Source organism: Phalacrocorax carbo, chromosome 3, assembly GCF_963921805.1.
Source record: "Phalacrocorax carbo chromosome 3, bPhaCar2.1, whole genome shotgun sequence".
Taxonomy (NCBI): Eukaryota; Metazoa; Chordata; class Aves; order Suliformes; family Phalacrocoracidae; genus Phalacrocorax; species Phalacrocorax carbo.
The window spans coordinates 36,339,681-36,367,549 of NC_087515.1; the positions used below are offsets into that span (position 1 = coordinate 36,339,681).

General features: G+C 53.0%; 1 protein-coding gene across 6 annotated transcripts; it reads left to right on the forward strand.

The window, feature by feature from the left end:
* Nucleotides 1-27,392, forward strand: RRBP1 (ribosome binding protein 1). 6 transcript variants are annotated; one of them, XM_064446497.1, is made up of 24 exons: nt 1-107; nt 6,324-7,025; nt 10,331-10,479; nt 10,711-10,833; nt 11,837-11,989; nt 12,315-12,433; nt 13,240-13,393; nt 15,300-15,438; nt 15,785-15,972; nt 16,149-16,186; nt 17,363-17,453; nt 18,156-18,248; nt 18,624-18,716; nt 18,820-18,900; nt 18,999-19,088; nt 20,136-20,228; nt 22,124-22,195; nt 22,383-22,478; nt 22,906-22,989; nt 24,297-24,389; nt 25,219-25,329; nt 25,800-25,898; nt 26,419-26,562; nt 26,847-27,392. In XM_064446497.1, exons 2-24 carry the CDS (start codon nt 6,344-6,346, stop codon nt 26,883-26,885), a joined length of 3,024 nt encoding a protein of 1,007 aa, XP_064302567.1. In that variant the 5' UTR covers nt 1-107; nt 6,324-6,343; the 3' UTR covers nt 26,886-27,392. The 6 variants fall into 6 exon arrangements, with proteins under 6 accessions (XP_064302567.1, XP_064302570.1, XP_064302571.1 ...); XM_064446500.1 differs by having other exon boundaries at nt 25,219-25,302; XM_064446498.1 differs by having other exon boundaries at nt 3-88.
* The last annotated feature ends 477 nt before the right edge of the window (nt 27,393-27,869 follow it).

Genomic DNA, 27,869 nt, shown 5'->3' on the forward strand with positions numbered 1-27,869 from the left:
CGGCGGGGCGGGGCGGGGCGGGGCGGGCGAGCCCGGCGAGACAGCGGCGGAAAGTGCCACGACTCCACACGGTTGCGGCGGCGAGGAGGTATCGTGACCCGGCACGGGTGGGTAGGCGGCGGTGGCGGTCACCCTCTCTCTCCCTTTCCCCTTCCACTTCCACGCGGGGGCGTCGCACCATCGGACACCCACCCCCCCCCCCCCGTCTGCCCCCCACGGCGAGGCCCCCCCCTTCCCGCTCCCCCCCTCCCCCCGGCTGTCAGTAGACGTGGAGCGGGGTGGGGACACACACACACACACGCGTCCCCTCCGCCTCGCCCCCGCCGCTCCCACGCGCGGAAGAGTGTCCCGCGTGGAACCGGGGAAGGGAGCGGGGGGGTGGGGATGGGATCCCGCGTTTGGGGTCTGGCCACGTTTGCGGGGGTGTTCGGGCGGATGAATGGCCCGCGGCGCGGCGGGGGCGGTGCGGAATGGCGGCGGGGGCGGCCGGCCCGGCCCGGCCCGGCAGGGAGGGGGAAGGAGGGACACCCCCGGGCCCCCGGCCCCGCTCCCCGCCCGCCCGCAACCCCCCGGGCATCGCCGTCCGCTCCGCACCGCTCAAACCCATTTCCCTGCCCGAGCGCCGGCCTGATGAAATTCATTAATCTGATTAAGCGCGGTTACAAAAGGTCACAGCTGACAGGCTTAGTTTGTTGTTTTTTTTTTCCTTAACTAAACCCCCCACCCCCCAAATCTCTTCCAGCCCTTGGAGACCCCCGGGAGTGGTGGGGTCTGGCGATGCCAAAAGCATTTAGAGAGGGTCGGCGACCCTGTAAGCAGAGACCCCGTTACCCCGGGGTCTTTCTGAGCTGGATGTTGTTAGCTTCCCCGCGGGTTTGCTGGCAGGACACCCCGCTCCTTGCCCTGCTCCTCTCCCCGCTCCTCATCCCGTCGGAGAAGCGGTCCAGTGGGGAGAGCGTGCGCTTGCACACATGGCTGGGCGCGACCGATGAACCTCCCCGCCTGAAATGTCAGCTTTCCTCTTCACAGAAGCGATGGCAGCGGCCTCCCCTTGCCCACACCGCCGGGAAACGGCTGGAAGGAGTTGGGTGAGGCGGGAGCCACCTGGGATGGGAACCCCAAGCTGAAGCTGAGGAGGGCCAGTGGTGAAACGCTGCTGCGGGCCGGGGAGGGGAGGGAAAATTTGTGATAGCCGCCGCAGAGATTAGTCAAGCTGCAGCTGCGTTATGGTGCTATTACACTCTTCTCGTGTGTATATATGGGGTTTTGCCTTTTTTTCCTTGTTTTGTTTTCACTCCAAGGCTTAGGAAGAGAACTGGCAGCCCTGCCAAGGGGGCTACGGCTGCTGCCGCTGCACTGCAAGAGCTAATGGAGTGCTAAGACATGTTCAATTAAGTTAAGCGATAACTGCTGATGATCGGCGCAGCGGCTGTTCTGGAGTTGCTGTGTAGAGTAACTCATGCTGCCAGGAGGCTGGAAATGCACAGTCACTTACAGAGAAAATGTATTTAAACAGAGGCTGCCAGGGACACGGGCAGGACCCGCTCACAGTGCCATGGGCTTTTCTCATTTGTTTTTAATTTTTGTCTCTCTCTGTCACACCAGGGCGGAGACAGAAACTCCGGGACAAGTATCTGGTGGTTGTCTTTTATCTGGTAGCAGTGCTGCCACCTCCTCCTGCTGCTGGGCTGCCCTGCTATCGGCAGGATCAGGCCTCCCAGTTCTCTCGTTCTCTTGCTCCTTTGTGCTGGAGCAACACTCTCCCTGGCCATGTCTCTGCCCTTGTGCCACCTTTTGGCATGGGAAGCTGCAGACCAGGGGCAGGGAAGGAGATGAGTCCTTATTTTTTTGAACCAGAGACCAGACAGTGCCCTCCCAAAACGGCAGCTGGTCCCTTAGGTTCTGCCAGCTTCTCACCTTCACGGTCGAGGAGGTAGTTTTAAGCTTTGGAGGAAGCTGAAATCTCAGCCTGGAAACTTGTGTGCTGGGTCAGCAAGCTTCGACTGACTTGTGTGTGCGTGTTTAGGGAGGGGAGAGCTTTTTATTTGGGTCTTTTTAACCTGCTGGGAGGTGCTGTAGCAGCAACAGCTGCAGGTGCTTTGCAGGCAGGCGTTGCTGTGGGCTATGCAGAGCTCAGCTGCATGAACCCAGTTCTCTTTCTCTGCCCTCTAACACCCCATCACCTCTTCTACATTGCTGTAACTAGAGGTGCCACCCTGATGCCATGGCAAAGTGCAATCCCTGAACTGCAGGGGAAACAGTTGTAAAGAGCATCTTTTCCTATCTAGACCAGGGGGAGGTAACGTGTGTTTTCCTTCGGCTGTGTAAAAAAGAAAGTATCTGTAACTCTTGCACAACCTGTCTCTTCCTTTGCTCCTGCCCACCTGATGCTTGACCTAGCTGGTTTAAACCAGGGCTGGTGGAAGGCTGAGTTGCAAAGATATCGAATTCCCATGGGTTTTGTGGAAGCACAGGGGAAGAAAGGCTGGACGGGTGAGGATGCCTTAGCCTGGTTTTTGACTTTTAGCTGTCTCTGGCAAATGTGGCTGCAAGACACTGAGGGTGGCCCCTGTGCTGTTGTGCTGCTTGTCTGTGGGTTGGTTAGTCCTAGAAATTGTTTGGTGCTGAAAACCCAGCAAGGCTGAGGGCTTTACTGGTTTTGCTTCCTTACAGCGAGTTAGACTTTTGCTCAGGGCAAACAGAGGTGACTGCACGTGGAGGCTGGCAGGGGAGGTTGGGTCTCCCGGGCTGTTATCTGGGATGTTGGGAAGTTTGATGGATAATGAGAAAAAGCCACAGGGGCAGAAGAGTTGGAGCACAGCATTTCAGCGGGCTCCTTTACATGAGAAGGCCAAGTGAAATAGCAGTTGTTTGTCTTGTTCCTATTCTGGTGGTGGTGAAAAGCTTTATCTGAACAAGGTATTTTGAGAATGGAGTTTGCGTATGGAGATGTTTGATGATTTCCACTGTTTTGGCTGGGTGATGAGTAGAGGATGATCCTGCTGAAGAAACTTCACGCAGATAAATGTGCTCAGTGTCGGACATGAACTTGATTTTTTCGAACGTGGACTCCTTGGACGCGATGTCCTTGCACCCCTTAGGCACACAACGCCCTCCCAAAGCAGCCTGGGCATCAGATAGAAAAGCGCCATCGTAGGGAGAAAATCCCATGCCCCAATCCTTTGGCTTGCCTCTAAAGACTGGGAGAAGGTACAGAAGGGAGGATGCTGAAGTCTTCAAGCCTCTTCGAAGCCTGTCTGTCAAGCTGGACCTATACACGCGAACTATCCTCTAGGCATCTGCAAGCAGGCAAGAATGCTTCTTGCATATACGTATCAGGAATTTCCCAGAGGAAGACTTTTCCTTATACCCCAAATGCCAAAGCCAGCCTGGTGCGTGGTAGCGTACAGCCTGCGTCTGTGTCTGTGCCATCGGAGCGATAGGTTCTTCCCTGAACGAGTTGTTGGGCTGGTCCATGCCAAGTCTCGACCACAGGAGGAACTCTACTGGTAGAACTTGCTCCTTGGAGTCAGTACCAGGTCTGCTAGGAACGGCCCCATGCCATGGGCTGCAGGGCACAAGCGTTGAGACAGGACCAGTTTCTCATTGCCATGATAGCACTGCTGGGAGTAAGTACTTGCTGCCCAGTTGTTATCTCTCACTCTTCATTTCGGATTTTCTCCTGGCCTGTCCTGGGGAACAGCACAGGCTTTCTCTGGCCCAGCAGTGGGAGCTTGTGAATGGCCCGTGTGAGCATCTCAGCTGCTTTCGCAAGCCCCAGCTGTTGCAATGGCTCTTCCAGCAGGTCCTCAGTTCCTCTAGGTTAGTGCTCTGTGCTGCTTTTTTCCTTGTGTTGGTTTTGTTTTGGAGGGGATTGTTGGGGTTTTTTTGTTTGGCTAGGAAGGACCTTAATGCTAATCTGCATCATTATCTCACCCTGGCTGTAAAGCCTGAGAGGAGGCAAGGTACAGGCAGCTTTTACTGCAGTGGGGCTGGGTGAGGCTCCTGCCTTCTGCCTGTGGGGAAAGGAGGGAGTGTGGGGCTCAAACACCCTGCCTGTGTAAGGGCTTTGGAGGGGGGGCAGCAGTGCGGGGTGAGATGTGGGGCAAGCAGAGGGCTCCAGCGCTGTGGTGCTGTATCTGGCACCACCATCTCACCCACCTCCCTGCCCCAGCCTCTGTGTAATAACACCATCCTCTCATCCATCCTCTGTGTGCTGGGTGCCTCTTTAGCGAGGTTTGGGGTTTTCTCCTCTGTTCCCATCTTCCATGGGCTGCATCCAGCTGCTTTTGGAGGTGGCAGTAGCAGCTGGTGGGGTTGGAGTGCATTTGCCAGTGCTCAGTAGTGCTGTTGCCTTAAGCTGGAGTGGCAATTTTTTATCTGAATATGTAGCTGTGGTGGTGTAAGGTCAGGAAGGGTTTATTTTTACTGATGTGTTGGGGTTGCTTGGAGAGGAATGCAGGTCACCTCGTTCTGCCCCTGAAAGAGCTCCTGGGTGCTTTGGTGTAGCCCTAAAAACAGCACAACATTGTGGTTATGTGTTTTTCAGCCCTACTTTTTATTTACTGCCAAGGAGAGGAAATCCAGCCCTTTTCACCCTGCAGGTTAGGGATAATCTGTCTGTCCTGGTGGGGACCATCCCAAAGCAATGCTACCTAGTCAGGAGGGAGTGACTTGGCACCAGATGGGCTGCGACAGAGCAGGCTGAGGCTGTTTAAATCTGAAACGGCTGGGGCAGACATGAAATAGCGATGTGTGTAGTATCAGCTGGGATCTGAAGCTGTGCCCCAGGGTAGAAAGTTGGCCCTGCCAGGGGAGGCTGGTTCCAGCTGGCGTTGGCAGCCTTCCTGCCTGCCAGCTCTCTCCTGCTTTGCCTGGGATGCTTGGAGAGGCAGGTAGGGAGAGCTGGGCTGCTGTTTAAAACATCCTTCCCCGGCAGGTGGGTATCTCTGGTGGGAGATGGCTGCTTTGCAGCTCCTTGCAGCTCTGCACCTCCTGCTCAGGTGTTGGGGGGAGTTTTTCCTCACACTGTCATCACCTCGCTGCAGAAGCATCTTTGAGCTGCGTTCAGCTGTGAGTTTGTTGCTCCGGCTGTCAGAAGTGAAAAGGCTCCGAGGTCTCTCCCTGTGACCACTGGGTTTTGAAAAGATGCTGATCTCCTTAGTTTTATTTTTGCCTCCTCCCCTTCCAGCCCCTCCCTCCCTCCTCAACCCACAACCTCTTAAAGAGGAAATTTGATAATGTTTACAGTTAAGCGTGGGGATTGGAACTTCTGATAGCTGAGGACCTTCTGCATTTTCCTGACTATGTTTTGAGGCACATTAATGAGAAATGGCAGCCTGGCACCTCCTGGAAAGTGGCTGTCACAGATTAACTGCCTGACTTCAGCATCTGGGAGTTCATGAGCCACCTTGGAGCCATGTGGAGGTGATGCTCCAATGGGAGAAACACGTGAGTGGGACAGCAGAGAAGAGATTGGTTTCAAAACTAGGGACTGGTTTCAATTAGCAGTTAAGAGTGGAGATAGCAGCATCTTTCTCTGTGTGTGGCTGCACCCTACCTGCCAGATCTCAGACCAGGCTGTATGGCCTCCATTGCTGCTCCATGTGTTATGGGTAGAGAAACTGAGGCTGGAGAGGAGGATGGGAAGGACCCTGTGCCTGGTTTGCCTGCCAGCTAATAGCAGAGGTGGAAAGGCGAGTGCCACATCTAGTGCTCCCTCTGCAAAGCTCACTTCTTCCTGCAGGTATCTGTTGGGGAGATGAGATAATTAATGACCATGTTTGGTTTTTTGGTTCTTCTTCCAGGGGGATGTTTTATCCCAAACTTGAGGCCTGGATGTGCATCTGGGTGCAACAAAAAGGCCAGGCACTCCAGGGAGAGCCCAGATCTTGGCCAACCTGCACCAAACAGTCCAAAATCGGGTTCTCCGATTTGGCTGTTCTAGGCTGCAGGTATTGCCTAGGGTCATGCAGAACCATCCCATTGGACATGTAATGCCGTAGGTCATAGCTGCTTCTGATTGAATCCCTGTTTTTTTTCTTCTCCCTTTTTGGCTCTTCTGGAGAGTGCTGCAGCCAGTGAAATTAGTCACTGCAATATGACTGGACCACTGTGCATAGGTAACATAGTGGAGAAGCACAAACTTGGGAGCATGTAGGCAGGTCACCCTCACCAGAGTTGTGTGCATCTTGGGCACACAGTCTTCTCAGTGCGTGGTGCCATTTGGAGACACAGATGTCTGTATGAAACCCACTGCTCCGAGAGGCTGTTGCATCTCTTTTTTTTTCCCCTCCACTAACTGTTGTTCTGGTGTCTTGCAGGCACAGAAGAATAAGGAAGGATGGATGTGTATGACCCTCAGACGCTGGGTGTTATGGTCTTTGGAGGTTTTATGGTGATATCAGCCATCGGGATCTTCCTGGTGTCCACCTTCTCCATGAAGGAGACATCTTATGAAGAAGCCTTGGCCAAGCAACGCAAAGAGCTTGAGAAGACCCAGCAGCAGAAAATAGAGAAAAAGAAGAAAGAGAAACCTGTTGAGAAAAAAGGAAAAGCAAAGAAAAAGGAAGAGAAACCTAATGGAAAGATCCCAGAGCAGCAGTTGACTCAGGAAGTGGCGGACTCTCCCAAGGATGTGGTTCTTGAACCTGCTGCCATGCCTGAACCTGTAACTGTTGAGCCTCCAATCGCAGCAGTGGCAGCAGCCCCCCAGGAAAAGGAGAAACCTGCTCCATCACCTAAGGAGAAGAGGAAGAAGGAGAAAAAGGTGGCAAAGGTAGAGCCTGCTCCTAGCCCGGTGTTGGCTTCGTCTCCTGTCAGTGTCCCCAGAAGTTCTCCTGTCTTGGAGGTGACCCCTAAGGAGGTGCCTGTTGTGGCTGTACCACCAGTTGGCACGCAGCAAAGTGCTCCGGTCATCAGCTCAGTCGCCATCAAGAAAGCCGAAGCTCTTCCAACCCATGAGGAGCAGAAGCATGATGGACCTGTCAAGAAGAAGACTGCATCCAAGAAGAAGAGCGAGCCAGGTAAGGCCAAATTCCTCTGCATATATCCCCATCGAGTAAGCCAGCAGGGCATCTTGGTTCTGTTAAAACAAAGCTATCCCATTCTGAGATCCGTTTGTTCTTCAGTGTTGGAAACCAGGCAACTGTAGAGAGGCTGCCTCTGGTGAGATGGGCCATGTGTGCCAAAGGGGAGGTGGGTTGAAAAACCCTGCACTGGAGTGGTGTTCTCACTGCGGGGAAGTAGAGTTGAAGTCAGGACTGCATTGGGTACCCCTCCTTGGTGTTTAACTCCTTGGTCCAGCACATGGGTGTTGGAGGGTTACAGGTTCCTCTCAGATTTGCTTTTGTGTTGGGGTCTCTGAGCAGATCTGCACATACACTGAGAATGAATGGAAGGTGCACGTACCTGTCCTGGGAGAGGGGGCAGCTGCCAAGGTGCTGGACATCCGTGGAAAGCCAAGATGAGGTGTTTTCCCCTTCCACCTGTGATTATTAAAAGCACACAGGAGCTCTACCACTCTTCTGTGGGGAGGTGGGTCACTGCTAGAGTTTCCTCCTTCTTCAATGGAGGTTTAAAACAGCCTATTGGAGGAGAGAGGATTGAAGGGATTTTATGCTGTGGGGGATTGATCATAGGATAGTTAGAGGGAAGTGACTTTGGATGACACAGGGAAGGGAAAATTTGCCTGTCATCTTTCATGCCTCACCTGATAGACGTGGAGATGGAAGAGATTAAACTGTGGTCCTGAACTCTCCATGGTGTAAATAGGTGTAGGGAGGAGAGAAACAGCTCTGTAGCTGGATTCTTGCCTTTCATTGCACCAACGTGAACAGTTTGGGTTTTATTTTTGGTTAAGTGATAATTACAGGCACTAAAAATGTGAGTGCTTTCAGACCTGTAGAAGTGTTCCCATATGGACATGTGGGAGAAATCTCTCAGGTGTTCTCAAAGATGTGGTGTGGATGGAAGATGAACTTCTAGCACTTGTTAAGTTGGGAGGTTTTTTGGCTGCTCTGAACGTCCACTCCTTTGGGTATGAAGTGCTGATCCTGCATGTCTTAAAAGCCAAGAGTGATGTCTTAGCTGCTCCTGTGGGATTTTTCAAAGGAAAGCTCTTGGCAGTATTTGCGCCACAAAGCTGGCTGTAGTTTGACCAAAGTATTGTGGGCAGCCTTTAGGCAGCTGTGGTCTCTCCTCCTCAAAGGCAGAAGCAACAAGTTATCCTGTGGCAGATAAAAATGGGTGTTCAAAGACATATGCTCAGCACTGACAGATGGCAAACCTGACAAGAGCGTCTTGGGGTATTTTTCTCTTGTGCGGTTCGTTTTTAGCCTCCTGCATCACACAAAAACTGGCTTGCAAGTGGTTAGTGTGTACTCAGATTCCAGGTCGTTATCTGTGATAACAGGAGCCATGCTCTCCCATGAAACACCTCCTGGCTGCAGGGCTCCACGCAAGGGTCACCCATGTTTCCCATGTCCCCCTGGGTTTGAGAAGTGGGTCTTCAGACCCCTCATCCTTGCTGTGCTTTCCCATGGCAGGTTTGCCACATGGCTGCTTCTTGCTTCGCTGCTTCCTTCAGCAAGGGGCAAGACTTCTGACTCTGCAAATGGGCTCGGCAGCAGTGTAAGCTTCCTTTTACTGTGGCTTGGCAGGCCGCCCCAGCTCTGTTTGCCAGCTGCAAGGTGGGGTTTATGCCTTTCCCGCCTTGTGCAAGGCTCACTTGTGCAGTGCTGCCAGGAGATGGGCAAAATTTCGCTTGGTGGGTCCCTCTGCCCAGTGGGACCGGGACAGGGGATCTGATGCGTTGTCCTGCATCTGCACTGTTGCCAGCATGAGTAAAGTGTGAGCCAAGCTCTTGGGCCCCAGTTGCACAAGATGATGGAGCTGCCCCGGCTGTGCTGCTGGGAAGTGGCTGCTGGTGGTGAGACAGACTCTGCTGCTGCCAGGGCTTAGCATTGCCATCCCAAATGGATCTACCAGAAGCCAGGAGCAAACAGTGCATGCTGGAGATGCTAGGCATTCCCAGACTTTGCTGCTCTTCTGCTGTGGTGGGTTGACTGTGGCTGGCTGCCAGACACCCACCCAGCCGCTCTCTCACTCCCCCTCCTCAACAGGATGGGGGAGAAAATAAGATGGGGAAGCTCATGCATGGGTCGAGATAGAGTCAGGGCAATCACTTAGCAATTACTACACAGGCAAAACAGACTCGGCTTGGGGGAAACTAATTTAATTTATTGCCAATTATAATAGATGAGAAACAGAGACAAAAACAAAGCAACACCTTCCCCCCCCCCCCCGCCCCTTTTTCCCAGGCTCAACTTAACTCCTTCCCTCCCAACTCCTCTACCTCCCCTCTCTGGTGCAGGGGGACGGGGTCTGTGGTCAGTCCATAACAGCTCTTCTCTGCTGCTCCTTCCTTCTCACACCTTTCCCCTGCTCCAGTGTGGGGCTTTCCCATGGGCTGCAGTCCTACAGGATGAACCTGCTCCAGTGTGGGCTCCTTCCATGGGCTGCAGGGGAATCTCTACTCCAATGCCTGCAGGACTTCTTCCTCCTTCTTCTCTGACCTTGCTGCTTTGGGGGTCCGAGCTCTGTGTTCCAGAGACCCTGGTGTTAATGGCTTTAGAGGCTGTGGAGCTACTGGAATCCAAACTACTTTTCCTTCTGGGATTTTTTAGGAAAATAAGCCCACCAGGCCACAGATACCGTGCAGGAGCTCCTAAACCACAGCCTGCCACCCTCTATCCATCGTGACCATGTGTACTATGGTCCTACAACAGCATCGTAGTCCCTGATGCTACTTGGCTTTCCCGGGTTAGCAGAGGGATAGGGGAAGGGTTGGATTCATGTCATTCCCTTAGTAAAGAGCTGGAACAAACCTGCCTGGTGAAAGGTGGGAGATGACCTTGCTGCACTCTGTACCACTGGCACTGCTGCATGGGATGACGTCCCCCAGCAAGGTTGTAACATGATGTGGTCCAGCTTCGGATGCCCAGCACGTCTCTGCTCCCTGGCATTGGCAAAGCGTGCCTGGCTCCTGCTAGGAATTACTCGCTTTGATGGAGGGTGGTGGCAGGGTGGTGGGACCAGTAACAGAGCCAGGCAGAGGCGACAGCTGGCTCAAGAAGCTCAAGTGTGTGGTGAGTGTCGCCTCCAGCACTTCTCATGTTGCTTTCAGTTAGAGAGGTATCAAACTTGACTATGGAAATCTGGGTGGATGCTGGTTTGAAATGGCAGTTGTGGGGTTGAAGCCAACTGAGATGATGATACTCAGCTTTGCCATTGGCTCAAGAAGTCCCAATCCCTCCTCTTTCTTCCCTAGCATCTGTGGACTCAGACGGGCCCCTCTACCTGCCCTACAAGACACTGGTGTCCACCATCAGCAGCATGGTGTTCAGTGAGGGGGAGGCCCAGCAGCTCATTGAGATCCTGACAGAGAAAGCAGGCATCGTCCAGGACACCTGGCACACGGTAGGGCTGCCAGTGCCATCATGGCTGCCCACTGCCGGGGCTCTGCCAGACCTCGGGAGGTGTGGAGGGGAGGGAATGTGGCATGCTTTCAGGCAGGCTCTCCCCCAGGGTGAGTTCCAGAGAATGGAGCTGACTTTTCCCCTGGAGCAAAGGGCAGGATCCTGCATGTGTGGGGTGATGGGGATGGGCCCAGAGGTGGTGGTCCCCACTGATGTGCTGCCCCGCTGGCAGGCCACGCAGAAGGGTGACCCAGTTGCTGTGCTGAAACGCCAGCTGGAAGAGAAGGAGAAGCAACTCACTGCCGAGCAGGAGGATGCGGCTGCTGCCAGAAACAAGCTGCGTGAGCTGAGCAAGGTAAGCACCATGCAGTGCTCCCGGCATCCCTGGTGTGGGCTCTGCTCATTGTAGTCATGCTGGTATGCCTTCTGCTTCCCGCATCTCACCCCCCTTGCAGGTGAAGCCCAGGGGCTGTCTGGATCCTTCACCTGTTTGCTGTTTTCTCCCCAAAAAGGGGAGAAGATCCCCACCTGACCTCCTCTCCTGGGCCTGATCCAGCCTGGGGAGGCACCAGCCCAAAGAGCTGCAGGGTAGCACCTGTTGGCAGATGCAGGGGAAAGCCCTTGCTGTAAAAGACTTCAGCTTTCTGCTGCTTTCAGGAGGAAAATAAAGCTCTTCTCATCTCTGCCTGGATCCCACAAGCTGAGAAGGAACTGATCCATCCCTTTTTAAGGAGCCTGATGCTATTTACAGCCTCTATCCCCAACTCAGGCCTGTGCCTCTACTTCTTTTTGGGTGTTGAAGTCAGAACAGACCCCTGCCACTCTGGATTTACTCTGCACCTCCTGCCTTGCTGCTGGCAGGACCTGGCAGTGGCAAGTCCATCTGCCTACAGGCAGGAGAGGAGAAGACAAAGCCATCCCGGGCATGGGACACTGTGCTAAGCCCCTGCCTGTGCAGACTGCACGGGGCAGCAGCATGGTGTTGCCCAGGCAGCCAACAGAGCATCCCTGCCTCAGTGTGGGGTGGAGGGTGTTTATTTACTTTTAATTTTCCTGCTTTGCCCCAGACTTTATGTGATGTTATTGATCCTAGTGGGGGGGAAATAAATTTCCAGGCTGACTTACTCCTTTCTCTTAGCTGGCCCAATGTGGAACAACAGTGGCATCCAGTGGCCACAGAGTCCAAAACAAAATGCGGGAGGAAATGTAAGTGTGAAATGGTGTAGCTGGACATGGGGGCAGCTACGAAAGGGCTGAACTTTTAAGTCTTCTGAGCTAGGAAGCCACTGGTTTTTCATCCCCTTAAAGCGGGGAAACTCGTACACTGAGGACTAACTGGGTGGCTTCTTTCCTCAAAGGAACTGGCAGCCGAGCGGGCCAAGGCAGTGGCCATGGAGGGCAAGCTGAAAGAGCAGCTGCTCACCCGCGAGCGGGAGATTGCAGCAGTGCAGGCACGTATGCAGGCCAGCTACCAGGACCACGTCAGCGAAACGCAGCAGCTCCAGGGCAAGGTGAGCCCCACGCTGTCGTCTGCAGCTTCTTCCTCTGGCTGCTGGGTGGCTTTTGGTGGCAGATGTGTGGTCTTTTGGAGGAGACTGAGATGTGCAAGGAGACCAGAGCCTCGGGGAGGGGTGAGACCCTGCGATGCTCCTGGACCATGGTGCTCGAGGGAGAAAGAGGCACATGGGAGCATCCTCATGGGATGTCGCATCCCTGGGGGCTGTCAGCACCAGTCGACACCCTGCTGTGGTGCCAGTCCCTCTTGCTCATCGAGTAGGCTTCACAGGGAGAGCAAGGGGGCTGGCAGCAGTATTAACCCCTGTTGGGCTCCTCTAGATCCGGACCCTGCAGGAGCAGCTGGAGAATGGCCCCAACACGCAGCTGGCTCGCCTGCAGCAGGAGAACTCCATCCTGAGGGACGCCCTCAACCAGGCCACCAGCCAGACAGAGAGCAAGTAAGGCTGGGGCCAGGAGCAGAGCCTGGGGCTGCTCTCTGGCAAACCCTGGGGTTGGCTTTCCATCGGGCTTGGCTACCCCCTTTCTTGAAGGTGCTTCTACAGACACCCCAACTAGCTGGAGGTAGAGAAGGGAGTAAGGAAGAGCTTGCCAAATGGCTTTTGAGGGGCAGGCAGGGAAACAAGGATGTTCTTCCCAAGTGGAAGGCCAGGGGAAACCTTATCTGCTTTGGGGTCACCTGTGCTGATGCTAGACCCAACAGGCAGCAGAGGTGGGGAGAGGGAACCAGAAGGCACCATGGCACTTCCTCCATTAGGGGAGCTTTTACTCTGAAACTTCGGAAGAAATGCAGCTGGCTTTTTGATGAGAGAGACGCTGCAGAGAACCGAGACCTGCCTGGTGCATGCAGAACAAATAGGAGCTAGGTAGAAGAATTTCACACTCCTTTTTATAGAAGGTCTGAAATGGCTGGTGATTAACAGCAGTCAAATAATTACAGAGTAGACTCCAGCTGCTTAGAGTGCTTCCTCTTGTGTCTGGAAACACAGATCCTTGCGTCCTGTCCTCTACTTCATGAGAAAGGAATGTCTCCTGTGATTGAAATGCAGCTTTTGAAAAGTGATTTGTCAACTCTTTCCACCCCCTCCCTGAAGGACCAGGCGTGTCCTAGAAACAGGCGAACGCAACCATTGGGATATTTCAAGTCCTGTGTCAGGCCCACAGGAGGATGTGTTTTCCCCCTAGGTAACATCAGAGGTGCCTGACTGGCCTGCGGGCTACAATAACCCTGCTTCTTTTGGTGCAGGCAAAATGCTGAGCTGGCCAAGTTACGGCAAGAGTGCAACAAGCTGATGAAAGAGCTGTCTGAGAAATCGGAGGTGCTGCAGCAAGAGGAGCAGCAGAAGAAGAGCTGGGAGAACAAAGCAGCAGCCTCGGAGAAGCAGATTGAGCAGCTGCAGGTCAGGCAGGCACTGGCACACCCGGTCCTCTGACAGAGATGGTGTGGGTGGCTAAATTGCACAGGATCCGTGGTCTTGGCCATGGGAAACGCTTGGAGGGAGATGAGCATCCACGGCTGGAAAGCAAGCTGCCTTGTGGACGCCCAATTACACACACACACACGCTGTCGTTGTCCCCATCCCCACCGTCCCCCCTCCCCCGTTATTTTGTCACATGCAATGTGCTCTTTGTGCAGCATCACTGCCAAATCCCAGGGACCGTGATGCCCTGGTTGAAGCTGTTGTTCTCACTCACCTGTGAAGCTCACAAGCCTCGTGTGAAGGTGTGGGGTGGAAGCCTAGATGGTGCACACTGCTGGGTGATACCCTAAGACAAGAGAGGAAAACCACTGGCCCCCACCAGCCTGTGCTCACACGGACATGGGTGCTCTCTCTCGACTCAGCTGTTTTTAAGCCCATTGCTCTTCCTCCTTGATGCAGGAGGTGGAGCTTGTGGCTTTTTTGTTGTCACCAGGGTATGCCTGGGTTTGGGGTTTTTAGGGGTGTTTAAAGAACACCTCCCAGGCGGAGCCCCTAAGCACACTGTCAGCAGGGGAGCAGCAGTGCCTTACTGTCAGGCAGGCTGCACCCATGCAGGGAAGAGCATCTTCTGGGGGTGTGGCAGCACTCCTGCTGGAATTTGGCTAAGCTGGGGCCTGGGAGTGTTGATCCTGGGTACTCCTGACCTGGGAACTTGCACTTCTTTCCCTCGGGGGCGGCAGACAGGGTGAGGGATGTGATGTGACCTCCCACACATGCTGTTGTCTCCCAATTGCTCTGGCCTCTTTACGAAGGGGCTGTGGTGGTGGAGGCCTTTATCTGTGCATGACAAAATGGTTTTGTAGGTATGTTCCTAGAGTAAGGGAACTTTGTATCCTGCTCTTGATTTTTTGGGTGCCTGAGGATGGAGATCTCCTTTTGGTGGGCTCTTTTTGGCCTCTGCTGCTTTTGCAGGTGAGGAGCAAGAAGGGTGATGTGGGTATACAGCTGGTGTGAAAGCAGAAGCCACCTTCCTAGCTAAAACACCAGCTTCTAGGCATGCTTTTAGGAGAACTTCTCCAGGGCTGTCAGCTTGCTGCACACCTTAATGCTAATTAAATAAATCATACTAGCTGGAAGACTTTAAAGCCAGCAATGTGTTTGAGGTGCTAGGGAGGATGTGCTCCGTAGTAACACCTGGAGCTCTGAGCTGAGGATACGGAGTCAAATCCTCAAAAAATGCAGAAGTTCTGCTTCCTTGGTAGTTCTGGAAGCATCACTCAGAGACAGGGCTGCAGGTTTACCTTCTGTTTCCTTCATGCAAAGCAACATTTCTCCATCTGCAAGGGTGCAACTCGTACCCGTAGAGCTGCTGGTTTGCAGCACGCTTCTCCTCCTCCTCTGCCTTCCCCCTCGAAGCGCCTGCCTTGGCCAGGCCTCTTCCTCGCTGCTTTCTAAGATGGAAAAAAAAGTCTTCCCTGGCCCAAACTGCACAGAAAATTCCTCCACGTGTGAAAACACGTGGCTGGGTGTCTCCGTCCTGCTAAACACCGTGGCAGTATCTCTCCCTACTGGGCTGGGGCTGTGTGTTAGGACTAGGGCTTTAAGAGGTTTTTCAGAGCTTAGTTCTTTGGAGGGGAGGATAGCCATGGTCTTGGCCCAGAACTGAGACGTTCGGGTGTTGTCTGCTTCCCACTTGAGGGCTGGCAAATGATAAAACATGAGCACGAGGCAAGATGCTTTATGCACAGGGGGAGTGTGGGGGAAGGATGACTTAAACCCCCCAAAGCCCAGCTTAAAAATAAAATTGTGTGACACACAGAGCTTTGCTTCAAATTGGCCAGGGTGCCTGGCACTCTATGGAAAGCCTTCTCTTCCTGCCATGCAGGCTTCCCAAAGGGAGGTGGAGGCAACGCTGCAGAAGAGGCTGGATGAAGTAGGCGATGAGCTCCGCAAAACCCAGGCCAGCTACAAAACCTTGTTAGCAGATGCAGAAAAGGCCAAAGGACAGCAGCAGAGCATTGCTGGTGAGGTGCTTGGATCGGTGCAGGGAGAGCCATGGGCAGACTTGGAGCTTTCAGGGCTGGGTGCTTGGTGGGCCTTGTCTGGGCAGGACAGGTAGACCCAGGGATGAGTTAGGCTGCTTGGTGTTGGTGTGAGCAAGATGTGGGACTGGTCCATGGTCATATCCCAGGATGCCACTCCAATGCCTCTCTTCTGTGCTGTTCTGCATCCCTGCCTGCCCTTTCTGGGACCCCTGAAAGCATCCATGGCCAAGGCTTCTTTGGCCAAGAGCCCTGCTTGGGCAGGGTGGGGAGTCTCCAAATCTGTTTGCACCTACCTTACTGTGCTTCTCATCCCTTCCTCCAACAGAACTGCAGGCCAAGCTGCTGAGCTCTGAAGCAGAGGTTAAAAGCAAGTTGCTGGAGCTGGACAATGTGAAAGGGAAACTGCAGGATGCCTGCTTGGAGAATACGAAGCTCCTGGAGAGGATCAAATCCATTGAAGCATTGCTGGAGGCAGGCCAGATGAGAGAGGCAGAAAAAGAGAGAGACTTGCAGGTCGCCTGCTCGTTTAAGTGGGGTGGGAGGAGGAGAGGGTTTTACACCGCTCAGGCAGCTGTTTTTACACAATGTTTACACAGTACCTGTGTTATCTTTGCTCTGGGATGCTGCAGAAAGGGCTGACCTGCATCATGTGCCTAGGACAGGTAATGAAAGTGCTTTCTTTCTTCCAGGCAGCCAATGAAGCAGAAATGAAGCAGCTGCGGTCAAGGTGGGTGTAGGTGTACATGGAGAGTGCTATGGCACCTCCAGCTTGCTGTCCATGTGTCCCAGGCTTCCCTGGGCACTGAGCCCTGTGGGTGAGGGCTTCCCGCCCTCTCCATTTGGCAGACTTGGGGACTGCAAAGCTGGAAGGCAAGGTCAATCCTGGCCAACACAGCTGTTTAAAATATTAATTGGCTTCAGTGCTGGCCCCAAATAACAGCCAGACCATTCTGAAGTGAGACTGTAATTGCTGGCAGGCACATGGAGGCTGACTGGTCCTGCAGAATAAGAGGTTCTGGTGGTGTTGGTGCTGGGATGGGATGTCTCTGATCCAATTCCCTGCTCAAAGATGGGCCAAGCAGGGGAGGCTTTTTGGGGATGTTTCTAGGTATCTCCAAGGGTGGAGATTCACCACCTCTCTGGGACCCTGTTCCAGTGTTTGACAACCTCTTCCCCCAGTGCAGGAAGGTTTCCTGGCATTTATTTAGAGTTACCTATGTCACAACTCGTGCCTGTTGCCCCTTGGTCATGTGCTGGGCACCTCTGAGAAGTCTCAGGCTCTGCATGGGGGTAGGATTTCTCAGATGCCCTCACTGCCAGTGAGGATCCACCATTCATCTAAAGGAGGACAGCTGTTCAGTTGTCCTGGGACCCAAGAGACTTGGCTGGTTCTTCTTAAGGACCTGAGCCTTCCTTGGTCTGCTCAAGTTGAGGCTTCCTTCAGGGCAGATGGTGGATCTGAGGGTGTGGAAGGAAGCTGCAGGCTCTCGGGCATCTAGTCAGCAGTGCTGATTTACGATTACTCAAGATAGCAGGGTGATGCTTTCAAAATGCAGAGCTGTGGGCTGTCTTGGCCTAATGAGCCATGGACAGAAGTGTGTCTGGGGCAGTCCCAGTTGTGTAAGCTGGAATTTCTGCTCTTTGGATCAGGTTACTTCTTCCTCTTGTCCTGGGTGTACAGCCAGCCAGCTACTCACTTGTTATTGCTGATAAGCCAGTAGAAAACTAGATCCCAGTCCAGCATTGCTGTGGCTGTTATTTTAAGTCCTGCTCCTTCCTCCTCCCGCTGTGTGTATATCCCTGAGCAGACCGGGATAGGAAGGGCAGTGGTCGCCTTCTCAACAGCTTGCTACCCAGGAGGGAGGTGGATGCTGAGACTCACTCCTGCATCCTGCCCTTCCAGGCTCCAAGAGAAGACAGACCAGCTGTCATCCTTGGAAAAGGAAGCCACAGAGCTGCGAGAGGCAGTGGAGCAACAGAAGATGAAAAACAACGTACGTGAGTGAACTGGGCTCAGCTTTTGCTGCTCACAGTTTTTTCCTCCAAAATCCAGATCCCTGGGGTTTGAATGACAACCCATCATAGTCAGATACCAATGGCTCCATGGTGCAGCCAGAGACTCTTTCAGCCCCAGGGAGCACTGGAGATCAGGAGTCCCTTGGCAGGCTGTGCAGCTCGAGCTGATGGGCTGCAGTAGGCGGTGGGCTGCCTGGGTGGAAGCGTCTGTCCCCTGTTCTCTTGGGAGGTTTAGGACCTGGTAAGCCAGGGAGATCCTACCCCAGCAGAGTCAAGGCAATCCCTGAGCTGGGGTCCCTCACACCTCATTGCTCCTCTGCTCCTTATCCCTCTACTACAAGGTGGTATTGGTTGTGTTGAGGCAACCTTGCAGCCCTCCACTTGGCCTGTGTCCTCTCTAGGTATCCTCAGGGCTGTTTCTGGAGCTCCTGCCTCCAGCCAGCTCTGCTCTGCTCCCTCAAGGCCACCGCCCGAGCGATGCAGTGCTCTGGGCCATGGCAAGGACAGAGAGGAAAGGAGCGCACATGGGCAGTGGGATGGAAGAGCCTTGGAAAAAAGCAAAGGGCTGCTGCCTGTTTTCCTGAGCCCGAGGCTTTGAAATCCTCTGCAGTGCCAACAAGCAGTTTGGTGGCCTTCGGCGTGATGTGTGGCTTATTGCCCTCTGTGTGTGGTCTCGGCAGGACCTTCGTGAGAAGAACTGGAAAGCAATGGAAGCGTTGACCACAGTGGAGAAAGCATGCGAGGAAAAACTACTTGCTGCTACAAAAGCAAAGGTGAGCCCGGCATTTCTCTCTAGCGGTGATGCCGGTGTTGTAAGGGAATCATTCGGTCCCTCCAAGCCACCAGAGATGCTTGCCCTGGGCTGCCTGGCTTGTCTTAGGAGCAGTGCTGGCCCAATACTCCTGACAGCTTCTCCAAAGTTTGTCATGAGGGCCATGTATTCCCGGTACAGGTCATGGTTGGGGAACCAGGAAGATGGGTGAACTGGAAGGGACAGTTTTGTGGTTCTCAGTGGCAGCAGTTTTCTCTGTTGGCTGGTTTCCCCATGCCGGCACACCCCTGAGGGACAGAAAAGCAGGACTGGTGTTGGCAGCCTGGCTGGCAGGCACCCAAGACCTTCATCCCATGCCAGTTTGTCCATCTTACAGGAAGAGCTGGCCCAACAGTTGGATGTGATCCAGACGCGAACCAAGCAGACGCTGCTCTCTGCCCTCCCGGGAGTCACCATGTCCTCACAGCAGGTGGGTGCAGGCTTTCTCAATCCCCCACAGAGCCTCTGACACGTGGCGAGGACAGATGTCTAAGTGTCCTTTTCTTCCTTGTCCTCTTTTTTGTCATGCTTAGGATTATGACACGTGGCTACAAGAGTTCAAGGAGAAGACCATGGATGTGCTAAAGCAGCAGACAGTTACAACAGAGCCCCCGGTAAGTGAAGGGGCTGGAAAGTGGAGGGGCAAGGGAGTGCCTGAGGGTCACTCTTTGTTTTCCTCACATCTCTCTCTCTCCCTTCCCTCTCTTTTCAGGATTCAGCACTTAAATTAAGAGAGGCAGAGGAAGCGCAAAGCACTTTACAAGCAGAATGTGAGCAGTATAGAGCTATCCTTGCAGAGACGGTAAGTTGCAGCCCTTTGTGCTATGTTGGTCTCTGTCGTGGTTCAGCCCCAGTCAGAAACTTAACACCACACAGCTGCTCGCTCACTCCCCCCACCCCTGTGGGGTGGGGGAGAGAATCAGAAGAGCAAAGGCAAAAAAAAAAACCAACAAACCAAACCAACAACCTTGTGGGTTGAGATAAGAACAGTTTAGTAATTCAAATAAAATAATAATGATAATATTGATTACAATAATAATAACAATAATGATAATATAATAAAAAGGAAAAGGGAAAAAGGGAAAGAAACAGAAACACAAACGATACAACCACTCATCACCCACTGACTGACACTGCCGGTCCCTGAGCCACAATTGCTGCTTCCGTCCCCCGACCAGCTCCTCCCAGTTAACATACTGGGCATGATGTTACGTGATATGGAATATCCCTCTGGCCAGTTTGAATCCACTCTCTTAGCTGTGCCCCCTCCCAGCTTGTGCACCCAGCAGACCATGGGAAGCTGGAAAAGTCTTTGACTAGTACAAGCACTACCCAGGAACAACCAAGACATCGGTGCGTTATCAACGTTGTTTTCATACTAAGTCCAAAGCACAGCACTATGCCAGCTGCAGTGAAGAAAATTAACTCTATTCCAGCTAAAACCATGACAGTGTCCCACTAGAAATACCTTGAGAGGTCTCCTGGTAGCCCAGGCTGCCCATGGTGGGCATCCCTCAGTATGCTGGGGGCTGCCATGTGGAAAAGTATTTGCCAGTGAGACGGGGATAGAAGCAGCCTGAATTTATAGAGCTCTTCTTCAGCCTTGTTGCGTTGGAAACCTTCCTGGTGGTGGTGAGATGTGGCACAGCAAGGACTCTGATGAGCAGGGTGGTTGAGCCAGCCTAGGAACTGGGAGCCCCTAGACCCACCTGGGGCACCTAATTCTGTCACCTGTTCTTTGGCCCCAATCCTTGGAGAGGTGTTTGTTATGCCAGGGCTTCCAGCCCAGACTCTGCTCAGCTTGGGAGGGCTGGAAGAGGTTTGGGCTCAGCTGAGGCTTTGCCAACAGGAAGGGATGCTGCGAAATCTGCAGAAGAGTGTGGAGGAGGAGGAGCAGGTATGGAAAGCGAAGCTGACGGCATCTGAAGAGGAACTCCAAAAGGTGTGTGTTTGGGGCATACTTGGGTTTGTTGCTCGTGGAGCTAAACTTCCAGTAAGTCAGATGGTGGCCCTAACTTTTACTGCCCACCTTGAACTCTGAGACACGGGGATTTTCTCTTCTCCCCAAATCCACCCCTCCTGTCACCAAACCAGCAGACAAGAAGCCCACCTTGTGTAGGAGCTAAGCCTCTCTTCCTCCTGGATCCCACCTGCCTGCCTGGTGTGTGCCTAGACCCTGCCAGTGGAGCTGGAGGAATGGTTGCAGGCATGGTAGTTGGGAAACCACATCACCACTTCAGTAATCCAAGCTCTGATGCTTGGAAATCGGGCTGAGCCCTCCTGGCGGGCACTGGCTTGAGGGGAGAAGAGCACATGCAGGGCTTTTGGACTCTCATTTTCAGAAGAACTCGGCTTGCTCTCAAAACCTGGGTTGACCTTGGTGTTCACTGAGCCTTCGGAAAGGAGTTGAGATTCCAAGCCACGTATTGCACATAGTTTTGGGTCCAGCTGTCTGTCTAGCTCTGGATACTGCTCTTCCTAGTTAAAAAGCCAACCAGCAACTGCCAGAGAGCTGTTGCTGCCCAGGAGTTTGGTGGGGAGCATGTTTTGTGAGCTCTCGTGACTTAGCTGGAGTCTAGGAGAACTTGGCTGGCTGTGCCTTTTCTGCAAAGCAGACTTGAGTTATCTCCTCCCTCTTGAACGCAGAACTGAGGTGAAGCTACTTTCCATGGTCTGGCTGCTCCCCATCCATCACATGGGGTTTTGAAGTTAACTGGGGCTGCAGGGAGGTGCGGGAGTTCTTGTACATGAGATCTTTGATTTCTCAGCCTGTTGCTGGCTTCTGCAGCGCTAGCACTGCTGAGGGCTGGTGTAGGATTGCACAAGGATGACGTGGCTCATGGTGTGCTGGCAGCAGGGTGTGCATGATGGGATGAACGTCTGTTGGCTAGGGCAGGTCCCAGAGCAGTCCTGCCTCTCTGTGGAGAAGAGGTGAATTCCTCCTTTCCAAAAAATTCAGCAACTGTGGAGTCCTATTCAAAAAATCAGTCCACGTTTAAATGCAAACCCTGTGGTTTTTTTGGTAGCTTGGCTTCTCTTAATAACAAAGCCCATGACACCTCATTGGAAAGTCTACCTTGCTGCTTCCAAACCAAAGGCACTTTCAGTAGGAAACTTGCACTGAGTCTGGTGCTTTCTTATGAGGAAAGGCTGAGAGACCTGGGTTTGTTCAGCCTGGAGAAGAGAAGACTGAGGGGGGATCTTATCAGTGCTTATAAGTAACTAAAGGGTGGGTGTCAAGAGGATGGGGCCAGACTCCTTTCAGTGGTGCCCAATGACAGGACAAGGGGCAATGGGCACAAGTAGGAGCACAGGAAGTTGCACCTGAATATGAGGAAGAACTTTCCTGTGAGGGTGACAGAGCAGTGGAACAGGCTGCCCAGAGAGGTTGTGGAGTCTCCTTCCCTGGAAACATTAAAAACTTGCCTGGACGTGTTTCTGTGCCCCCTGGTGTAGGTGTGCCTGCTCAAGCAGGGGGGTTGGACAAGATGGTCTCCAGAAGTCCCTTCCAACCCCTACTGTTCTGTGATTCTGTGGTGCTAGTTTCTCCGGTGTTGAAAGCTGACTGCAGCCAACTGCAGTCCTGCAGGCAAAAGCTGTCACCTTGCTCCACAGTTTATGGCCTGGGTTTGTTGGACTCTTCCTCCCTGGGAAGAGAAGCTCCTGCCCTGCAGGCTGTGGATCTCCACTTTGGTGTCAGGTCTCTTCCACACTTGGATGCAGGATGAAGTGGGAGAGGTGGGAGTGAAACACTGGCTGGTTTTTGGTTGAATGAAAGATGCTCAGTGTTCATGTGAGACACCGTTCACTGACCTTCCCTGGTTCTTTCTGGCTTAGTCACAACTCCAACTGAAATCTCTTGAAGACACAGTGGGGAAGTTGAAAGCAGATCTGCAGAGCACAGATCGGGTAAGATTTTTTGGGTATGGGAGAAGGTCCCTGCGCAGGTGCCAGACAGATGTGCGCTGTGCTTGGGCTGAGTCAGGATACATCTCCTGACTTGCCCTGGGGAAGGCAGGCTTGGACCATGGGATGTTTGTGATGTGTTTGACCTCAAACGATTCACTCCCTCCTGCTTTCCTCCCTTTTAATCTAGCTAAAGGAATACACTTCTCTTCTGGAAACACAACTGGAAAATCACTTAGAGACAGCCAGCTCTGAACGCCAAAACTACACAAAAGAAGTTGAAGTAGTAAGTGTGGTGGCCATTACCTTCTTACATGCTTCTTTCTTCTAAGCCTGACTGACCACGTATCTTTGTTTTGGGGATTTGGGGATCTGCAGCTTTGCACAGCAGGAGAAAACAGATGGAGGTGTTTGCTCTGGTCTGGGTTGTAGACACCTAAAGTCAGGAGATCCATTGGCAAGGTGATGGGACAGGGAGATCTGTGTGGAGATGCTGTCCACTGCTCCTTGGTGGCCTGTGGGATTTCTGTGGCTCAGGTGAGATGGAGCTGTCTCACAGCCGTCTCTGAGCAGGCATCAGCAGGCAGGTTAGCAAGTGATGCCATCATGGCTTCTTTGAGATGATGGTGAGAAATTCTTCCTTGGGCCAAAGTGCTCCAAAACCAAGTGCATAAAAATGGAAATTTTTTTCTCTTTCTGTTCCTCCTTGACAGCTGAGGCAGCTCTTGTCAGAGTCCCAGGAGCAGCTGGAAGCAGCGAAGACAGAAACACAGAAACAGAGCAAGGAGCTGGCCCTGGTAAGTGGGGGACACCTGGGGCTGCCCTGGCACCTCACTGCTCTGCCTGGGGCCGGTTTGCAAAGCCAGCTGTGGGGACAGCATCCTTCCTGAGGGTTTGGGGAGGGGAGGAAGGCACAGCCAGCACACAGGGAAACCCAGTGCTGCCGGGTACCAGGCTGATCCGGCTTTCAGAGGGGATGTTTGAGACCCAGGAGGAGATTTTATCCTGCCGTGATAGGGATGGGAAGGAAGCGAGAGCAGCAAGGCCTGCACAAGCTGGTGTGTAGCTGAAAAAATCAGCCGCCCCACCACTCGACACTGGTTACCCCAACACCACCTTGGGGCAGGGTTTGGGTGCCTTAAGCATCCATCCATCCACCCACCTCTGGATGGGAGGACTGAGGCTGTGCAGCCTGTGTGTAGAGGTTGCTGTGGGGGTTGAAGTATGGGGCTAGATTTCTGCAGGTAAGTGGGGGAGAGGACTGGGATATATGGCTAGGAGAGCTAACAGACCTGCCAAAACCTTGAAGGGTTTTGTTTTTAAATCCATACTTCGACTGTGAGAGGCTCAGGAGATTGTTATTAAAATTCTTGGTGGTACCACCGGCCTGCAGAGCCGCTCAGAGCAGAGCAAGCCAGGAGAATGGTTTCCCTTGGGTGCTGTGACTCTTCTCAGCCTTGCAGCTGCTACTGTCCAGCTCGCTCAGTGAGCCGATGCAGCCCCTTGCTCTCGAGGGAACATGACACGGGGTCATCATTAACCTTAATCTCATTAGTTGGGCAGGCGGTTGTAAGGGTGGAACACGTTTGTGTTTATACAGCAACGTTCCCTTTCTTCTGGCCAAGGCACACTGTTAGCTTGCAGCTTGACTGCCAGTTCTGCTGTGATGCAGGATGGAGCTCTGGTAGACGGAGTGGGGAGAGTTTAATCGAGAAGGGGTGGTGTTCAAGTAACTGCTTCCCCTCCCCAGCCATCCCAGCTGTGATCGATGGCAAAACGGGACCTTGACTGCTTTATTTAACACTTCAACTATGTTAGTGCAAACCCTCAGCAGTGGCTTTAAGCCAAGATGCTGAGTGATCAAAGGAGAGCAGACAAGGCACGAGCATGTGCTCTGTACCCCTAGGAGCTGTTGTGCCTCAAGCTGCCCAGGTTAGGTACCACTGTCCTGTGTCTAGCAGAAACTGAGGTGGTTTTCCAAACATTTCAGCTCATGTGCAAGCAGAAAAGCTGGCAGACTTTCATCTATTGGTCCTTGTGGGTCTTATAACGGCTGTGGAGCGGGGATGTGTAACTGAGCCAGGCTTGCTGGTCCTCCTTCCAGGTCAGGCAGCAGTTGAGTGAGATGAAGAGCCATGTACAGGATGGAGAAGTAGTGGGGTTACAAGCTGACCCAAGGGAGCCTGTGCCCCTCGAGGTTAGGGTGGTGAGACCACTGCCTGCAGAGGCGCTGACCCTTAACCATGTCTCTTGTCTTGTCTCACTGTCTCTAACTGCATGGAGAACCGCACGTGGCTTTGCTCAGGGCTGTCGCGACTGTGTTGTCTCCCGTCCTGTGTGCTGGGGGGAAACCAGTCCCCTGTCCCTTCAACCATCCAGGCTGTTCCCCTTGGGAGCCCTCTGTCACGGCATCAGACTAGCATGATTTTGGGGGAGGCAGGCAGAGGATGCTGCAAGCCCTCGGGCCGACTTCACTACCCATCGATGCCCCATTGGGTTCAGGGCTTGGATCTCCTTGGAGGCACCCTGACAGAACTGCACTGGGATGCCTTCCCGGCCGGTGGAGATTAGGATTACAGAGGCTCCGTAAATATTGCTGGAGCCAGGCTGAGGGCATTAGCAGTAGCTGTTCCCTTTCAGGCTAATGCTTCTCACTGGTGGTGGTATTGCCATGAGCCGGGCTCTATTTCCTTTAATCCCGTTAAGTGTGGAGGCTTCTCCTGGGTGCGGGGACCTGCCAGGCACACCCTCTGCTATGGGGTGCCTCTCAACCCAAGTCCCAGCTGGCACTGCCCACAGGAGCAGGCAAAATTTGACAATGCAAAGCCAAGCTCCAGGCTTGCTATTGGCATCCTCCCGGCTTTTGTGTGGAGAGCGGGAATGCCAGTACCTATTGCTTTTGGTCCCCTGGGGAAAGCTTCATTTCTTCTCTAGCCCAGCTTTCTTGGTGATGTCCCCACTAGCTCCTCTCTTGGATCTTTTATTTTAATTTTATTTCTGGGTGTTTTCCCCTCTTCTCAACACAGTTGAAAACTCAGCTGGAGCAAAACGAAGCGCTGGTGGAGAAGGAGCAAGTGCTGCGGCAAAAGCTGGCACTAGAGCTGGAGGAGGTACATGTGGGCAAGGAGGATACCAGGGTTTGTAAAGCCTTTATGGGTTCTCAGCTGCTAATGAAGCCCAAGAATTAATTTCAATAATTAATTTGAAGTTTTTTCCACATCCCTGTCCGTATTGCAGACATCACTGCATTCCCTCGTACATCTGAAGAACTTCTTGTTGCAGCTGTGCTAAAGCCATGTGGCGTTGCTGGCTCCTCAGATTGACCCCCTTTTCAGTCCTCCCAGTTTTTTTGCCAGCTCTTTCCCATGAGGGTTAAGGGCTTTAGTTGCGTTTTATCTGCTTCTGGCAAGAAATGCTGTCTTCCTGATGGAAATTGGATCAGCAAAAGCAATGCATTGGGTTTAGCATCCAACTAACAGTGGCTGTATAACCTCCGTCTTCATCAGAGGCAGACCCACAGGGGACCAAGGGACTATACGGGGCAGGATGCGGGAGGTGCCTGCTGCCGTTAGCTCATGTGCTAATTAAGTATGTGTCCCCCTTCCAGGCCCAGAGCTCAGCGTGCAGTTTGCAAGCAGAGCTGGAAAAGCTGAGACTGGCTGAAAATGCAGCAGCTTCAGACATGGAAGAGGCCCAGCATCTCAAGGTGATTGGCTGCCCTGCTCTCTTGTGTTTGGTGTTGAGCCAAGACAGCAAAAACCGTGTCTGGGCAGGACTGCAGGCATTGTTTATCATTCTTGGGGATGGCGGGGCAAGGTGGGTGGTACCCCTACAGGTCGCTCCCTGCCCTGGGACTGGCTGTGAGCTCCAACGTGGCTGAAGGACAGCAGGATGCAAGTCACAGCCCCTTCATCCAGATAAGGATGATGCTCTGAGCAAACATTCTCACAGGCTGGGCTTTTCACATATTGGGAAATGTTCTGCTCCTGTGAGGTTGCCTCAGCCCATGGCATCTCCTGGGTTTGATGGAGAGCCAGAGTGAGTGGTGGGTGGTGGGGGTGACACCTGGTATCTCCTGCAAAGAGGGAGCCGGGTGCTTCTCCAGCTTGTGGTCATTGAGGTGGCTCGGTGGTCACCCAAGGTGACCAGAGGCGTTTTATGGGGGGGAGGTCACCAGTCAGCAAAGGGAGGCTCAGGCAGATGCCTTCTTTGTACCTCCTATGTAGGAAAGACTTGAAAAAGAAAAAAAATTAACAAAGGACCTGGGCCAGGCAGCAACCAAACTACAGGAGCTACTGAAGGTTACCCAGGACCAGCTGGCCAAAGAGAGAGAAACGGTGAAGAAGTTGAAAGAACAGCTTCAGGAAACGGTACTTGCAGTGGCCGCAGCCATCCCTCCCCTTGACACTGTTGGAGGCTGCAGGGAAGCGTGCATGAGGCAGTGCTGTTTTAAAATGGGAGGCAAGGTGGCAACTGCTGCCAGAAACCATCTGGGTGGCTTTTGGGAAGCCCTGGACCCACGAGGTGGTGGTCACAGTTCTCCCTGCTCAGAAGGGAGGACTTGGCCCATCTGTGAAATGCTTTGATGCTTGAGCCACCATGGAAATAAGGTTGAGGCCCAGTTGAGTAACCCACCTCTGTTTTCCTTCTCCAGGGGGAAGAGGACAGTTCAAAGGAAGGGACTTCAGTTTGACGAGTCTGTGACCTAGACCTTACTGTTCAACTTACCAAAATGCCTTACACATTCCTAAAAATAAAAATATATGCTGAATTTACTGTAGCTAAAAGATACAAGCCATTAGTGACCCAAAGCCTAGTTTTGAAACTTTAAAAAAAACAACCAAACAACCCCAAAAATCTCAACCAGTCAACACTGCAGGTGTACGTTTGTAAGAAAATCTTAATACTGTTTTGTACAACCATTCGTTCCCCAGGGAGCTGCTCGGCTGCGTCGGGGTGAGTGCCGGTACTTCACCCTCCCACAAACGTGTGAAAAGGGAAGACTGTGTTTGTACATCAACCGGTGCAATTATTATAATATATATTTTTTTTTCTTTTTTCTTTTTTTTTTTTGAGTGAAAGACGTGTGAAAGTAAGACCCACCATGGAAGGAAGCCTCTCTTTGATGGGTGGCTCTTGCCACACATCCTTTTGTGTATTTCTGGGTGTCGATGCAATTAAAATTACGATGTAGTGAAAAGAGCTTGTCCTTGCTTTATTTTTCTGGTTATTATTTAGGGGTGGTTTGGTGTGTGTGTTTGAAGGCCAGGCAGGTCTTGGGGTCACCGGGGAAGGACACTGCTTTGTCCAGGAGCAGTTCCTTTATTCTCCCTGCTCCTTGCTGTGCTGTGAAAGCCATCACCTCTCTTTCCTTTGCTTATATTGGAGAGACGAGAAACTTCTTGCAGCAGCTTGTGTTTTCTGGCTGGCAGCGCATGCTGAGCTCCCCGTGCGGGGCCCGGCAGAGGGAGTGCCACGCGTGCCGTGGTGGCAGGGGACATGGTGGCAGCTGGGACAGGGTGTTGGTGCTCCACTGCTGTGGGGTTACGCCAAATGTGGGGACAGGGCAGGGCGGGGTGAGCCACGCCAGTAACACCAGCCCCGCAGGGACCGTCCCTCCTGCTTGCTTAAACCTCAGCCCTCCCATGGAATTTTGTCCCTGCGGGTGCGGCATGGT

Bases quoted from the DNA above. Each gene is read 5' to 3' on its own strand.
- RRBP1 (XM_064446497.1), top strand. From the start codon at position 6,344: ATGGATGTGTATGACCCTCAGACGCTGGGTGTTATGGTCTTTGGAGGT. The intron at 20,229-22,123 runs GTGTGTGTTTGG...TTTCTGGCTTAG, and splicing joins CTGAAGAGGAACTCCAAAAG to TCACAACTCCAACTGAAATC. The intron at 25,330-25,799 runs GTTTGTAAAGCC...TCCCCCTTCCAG, and splicing joins TGGGCAAGGAGGATACCAGG to GCCCAGAGCTCAGCGTGCAG.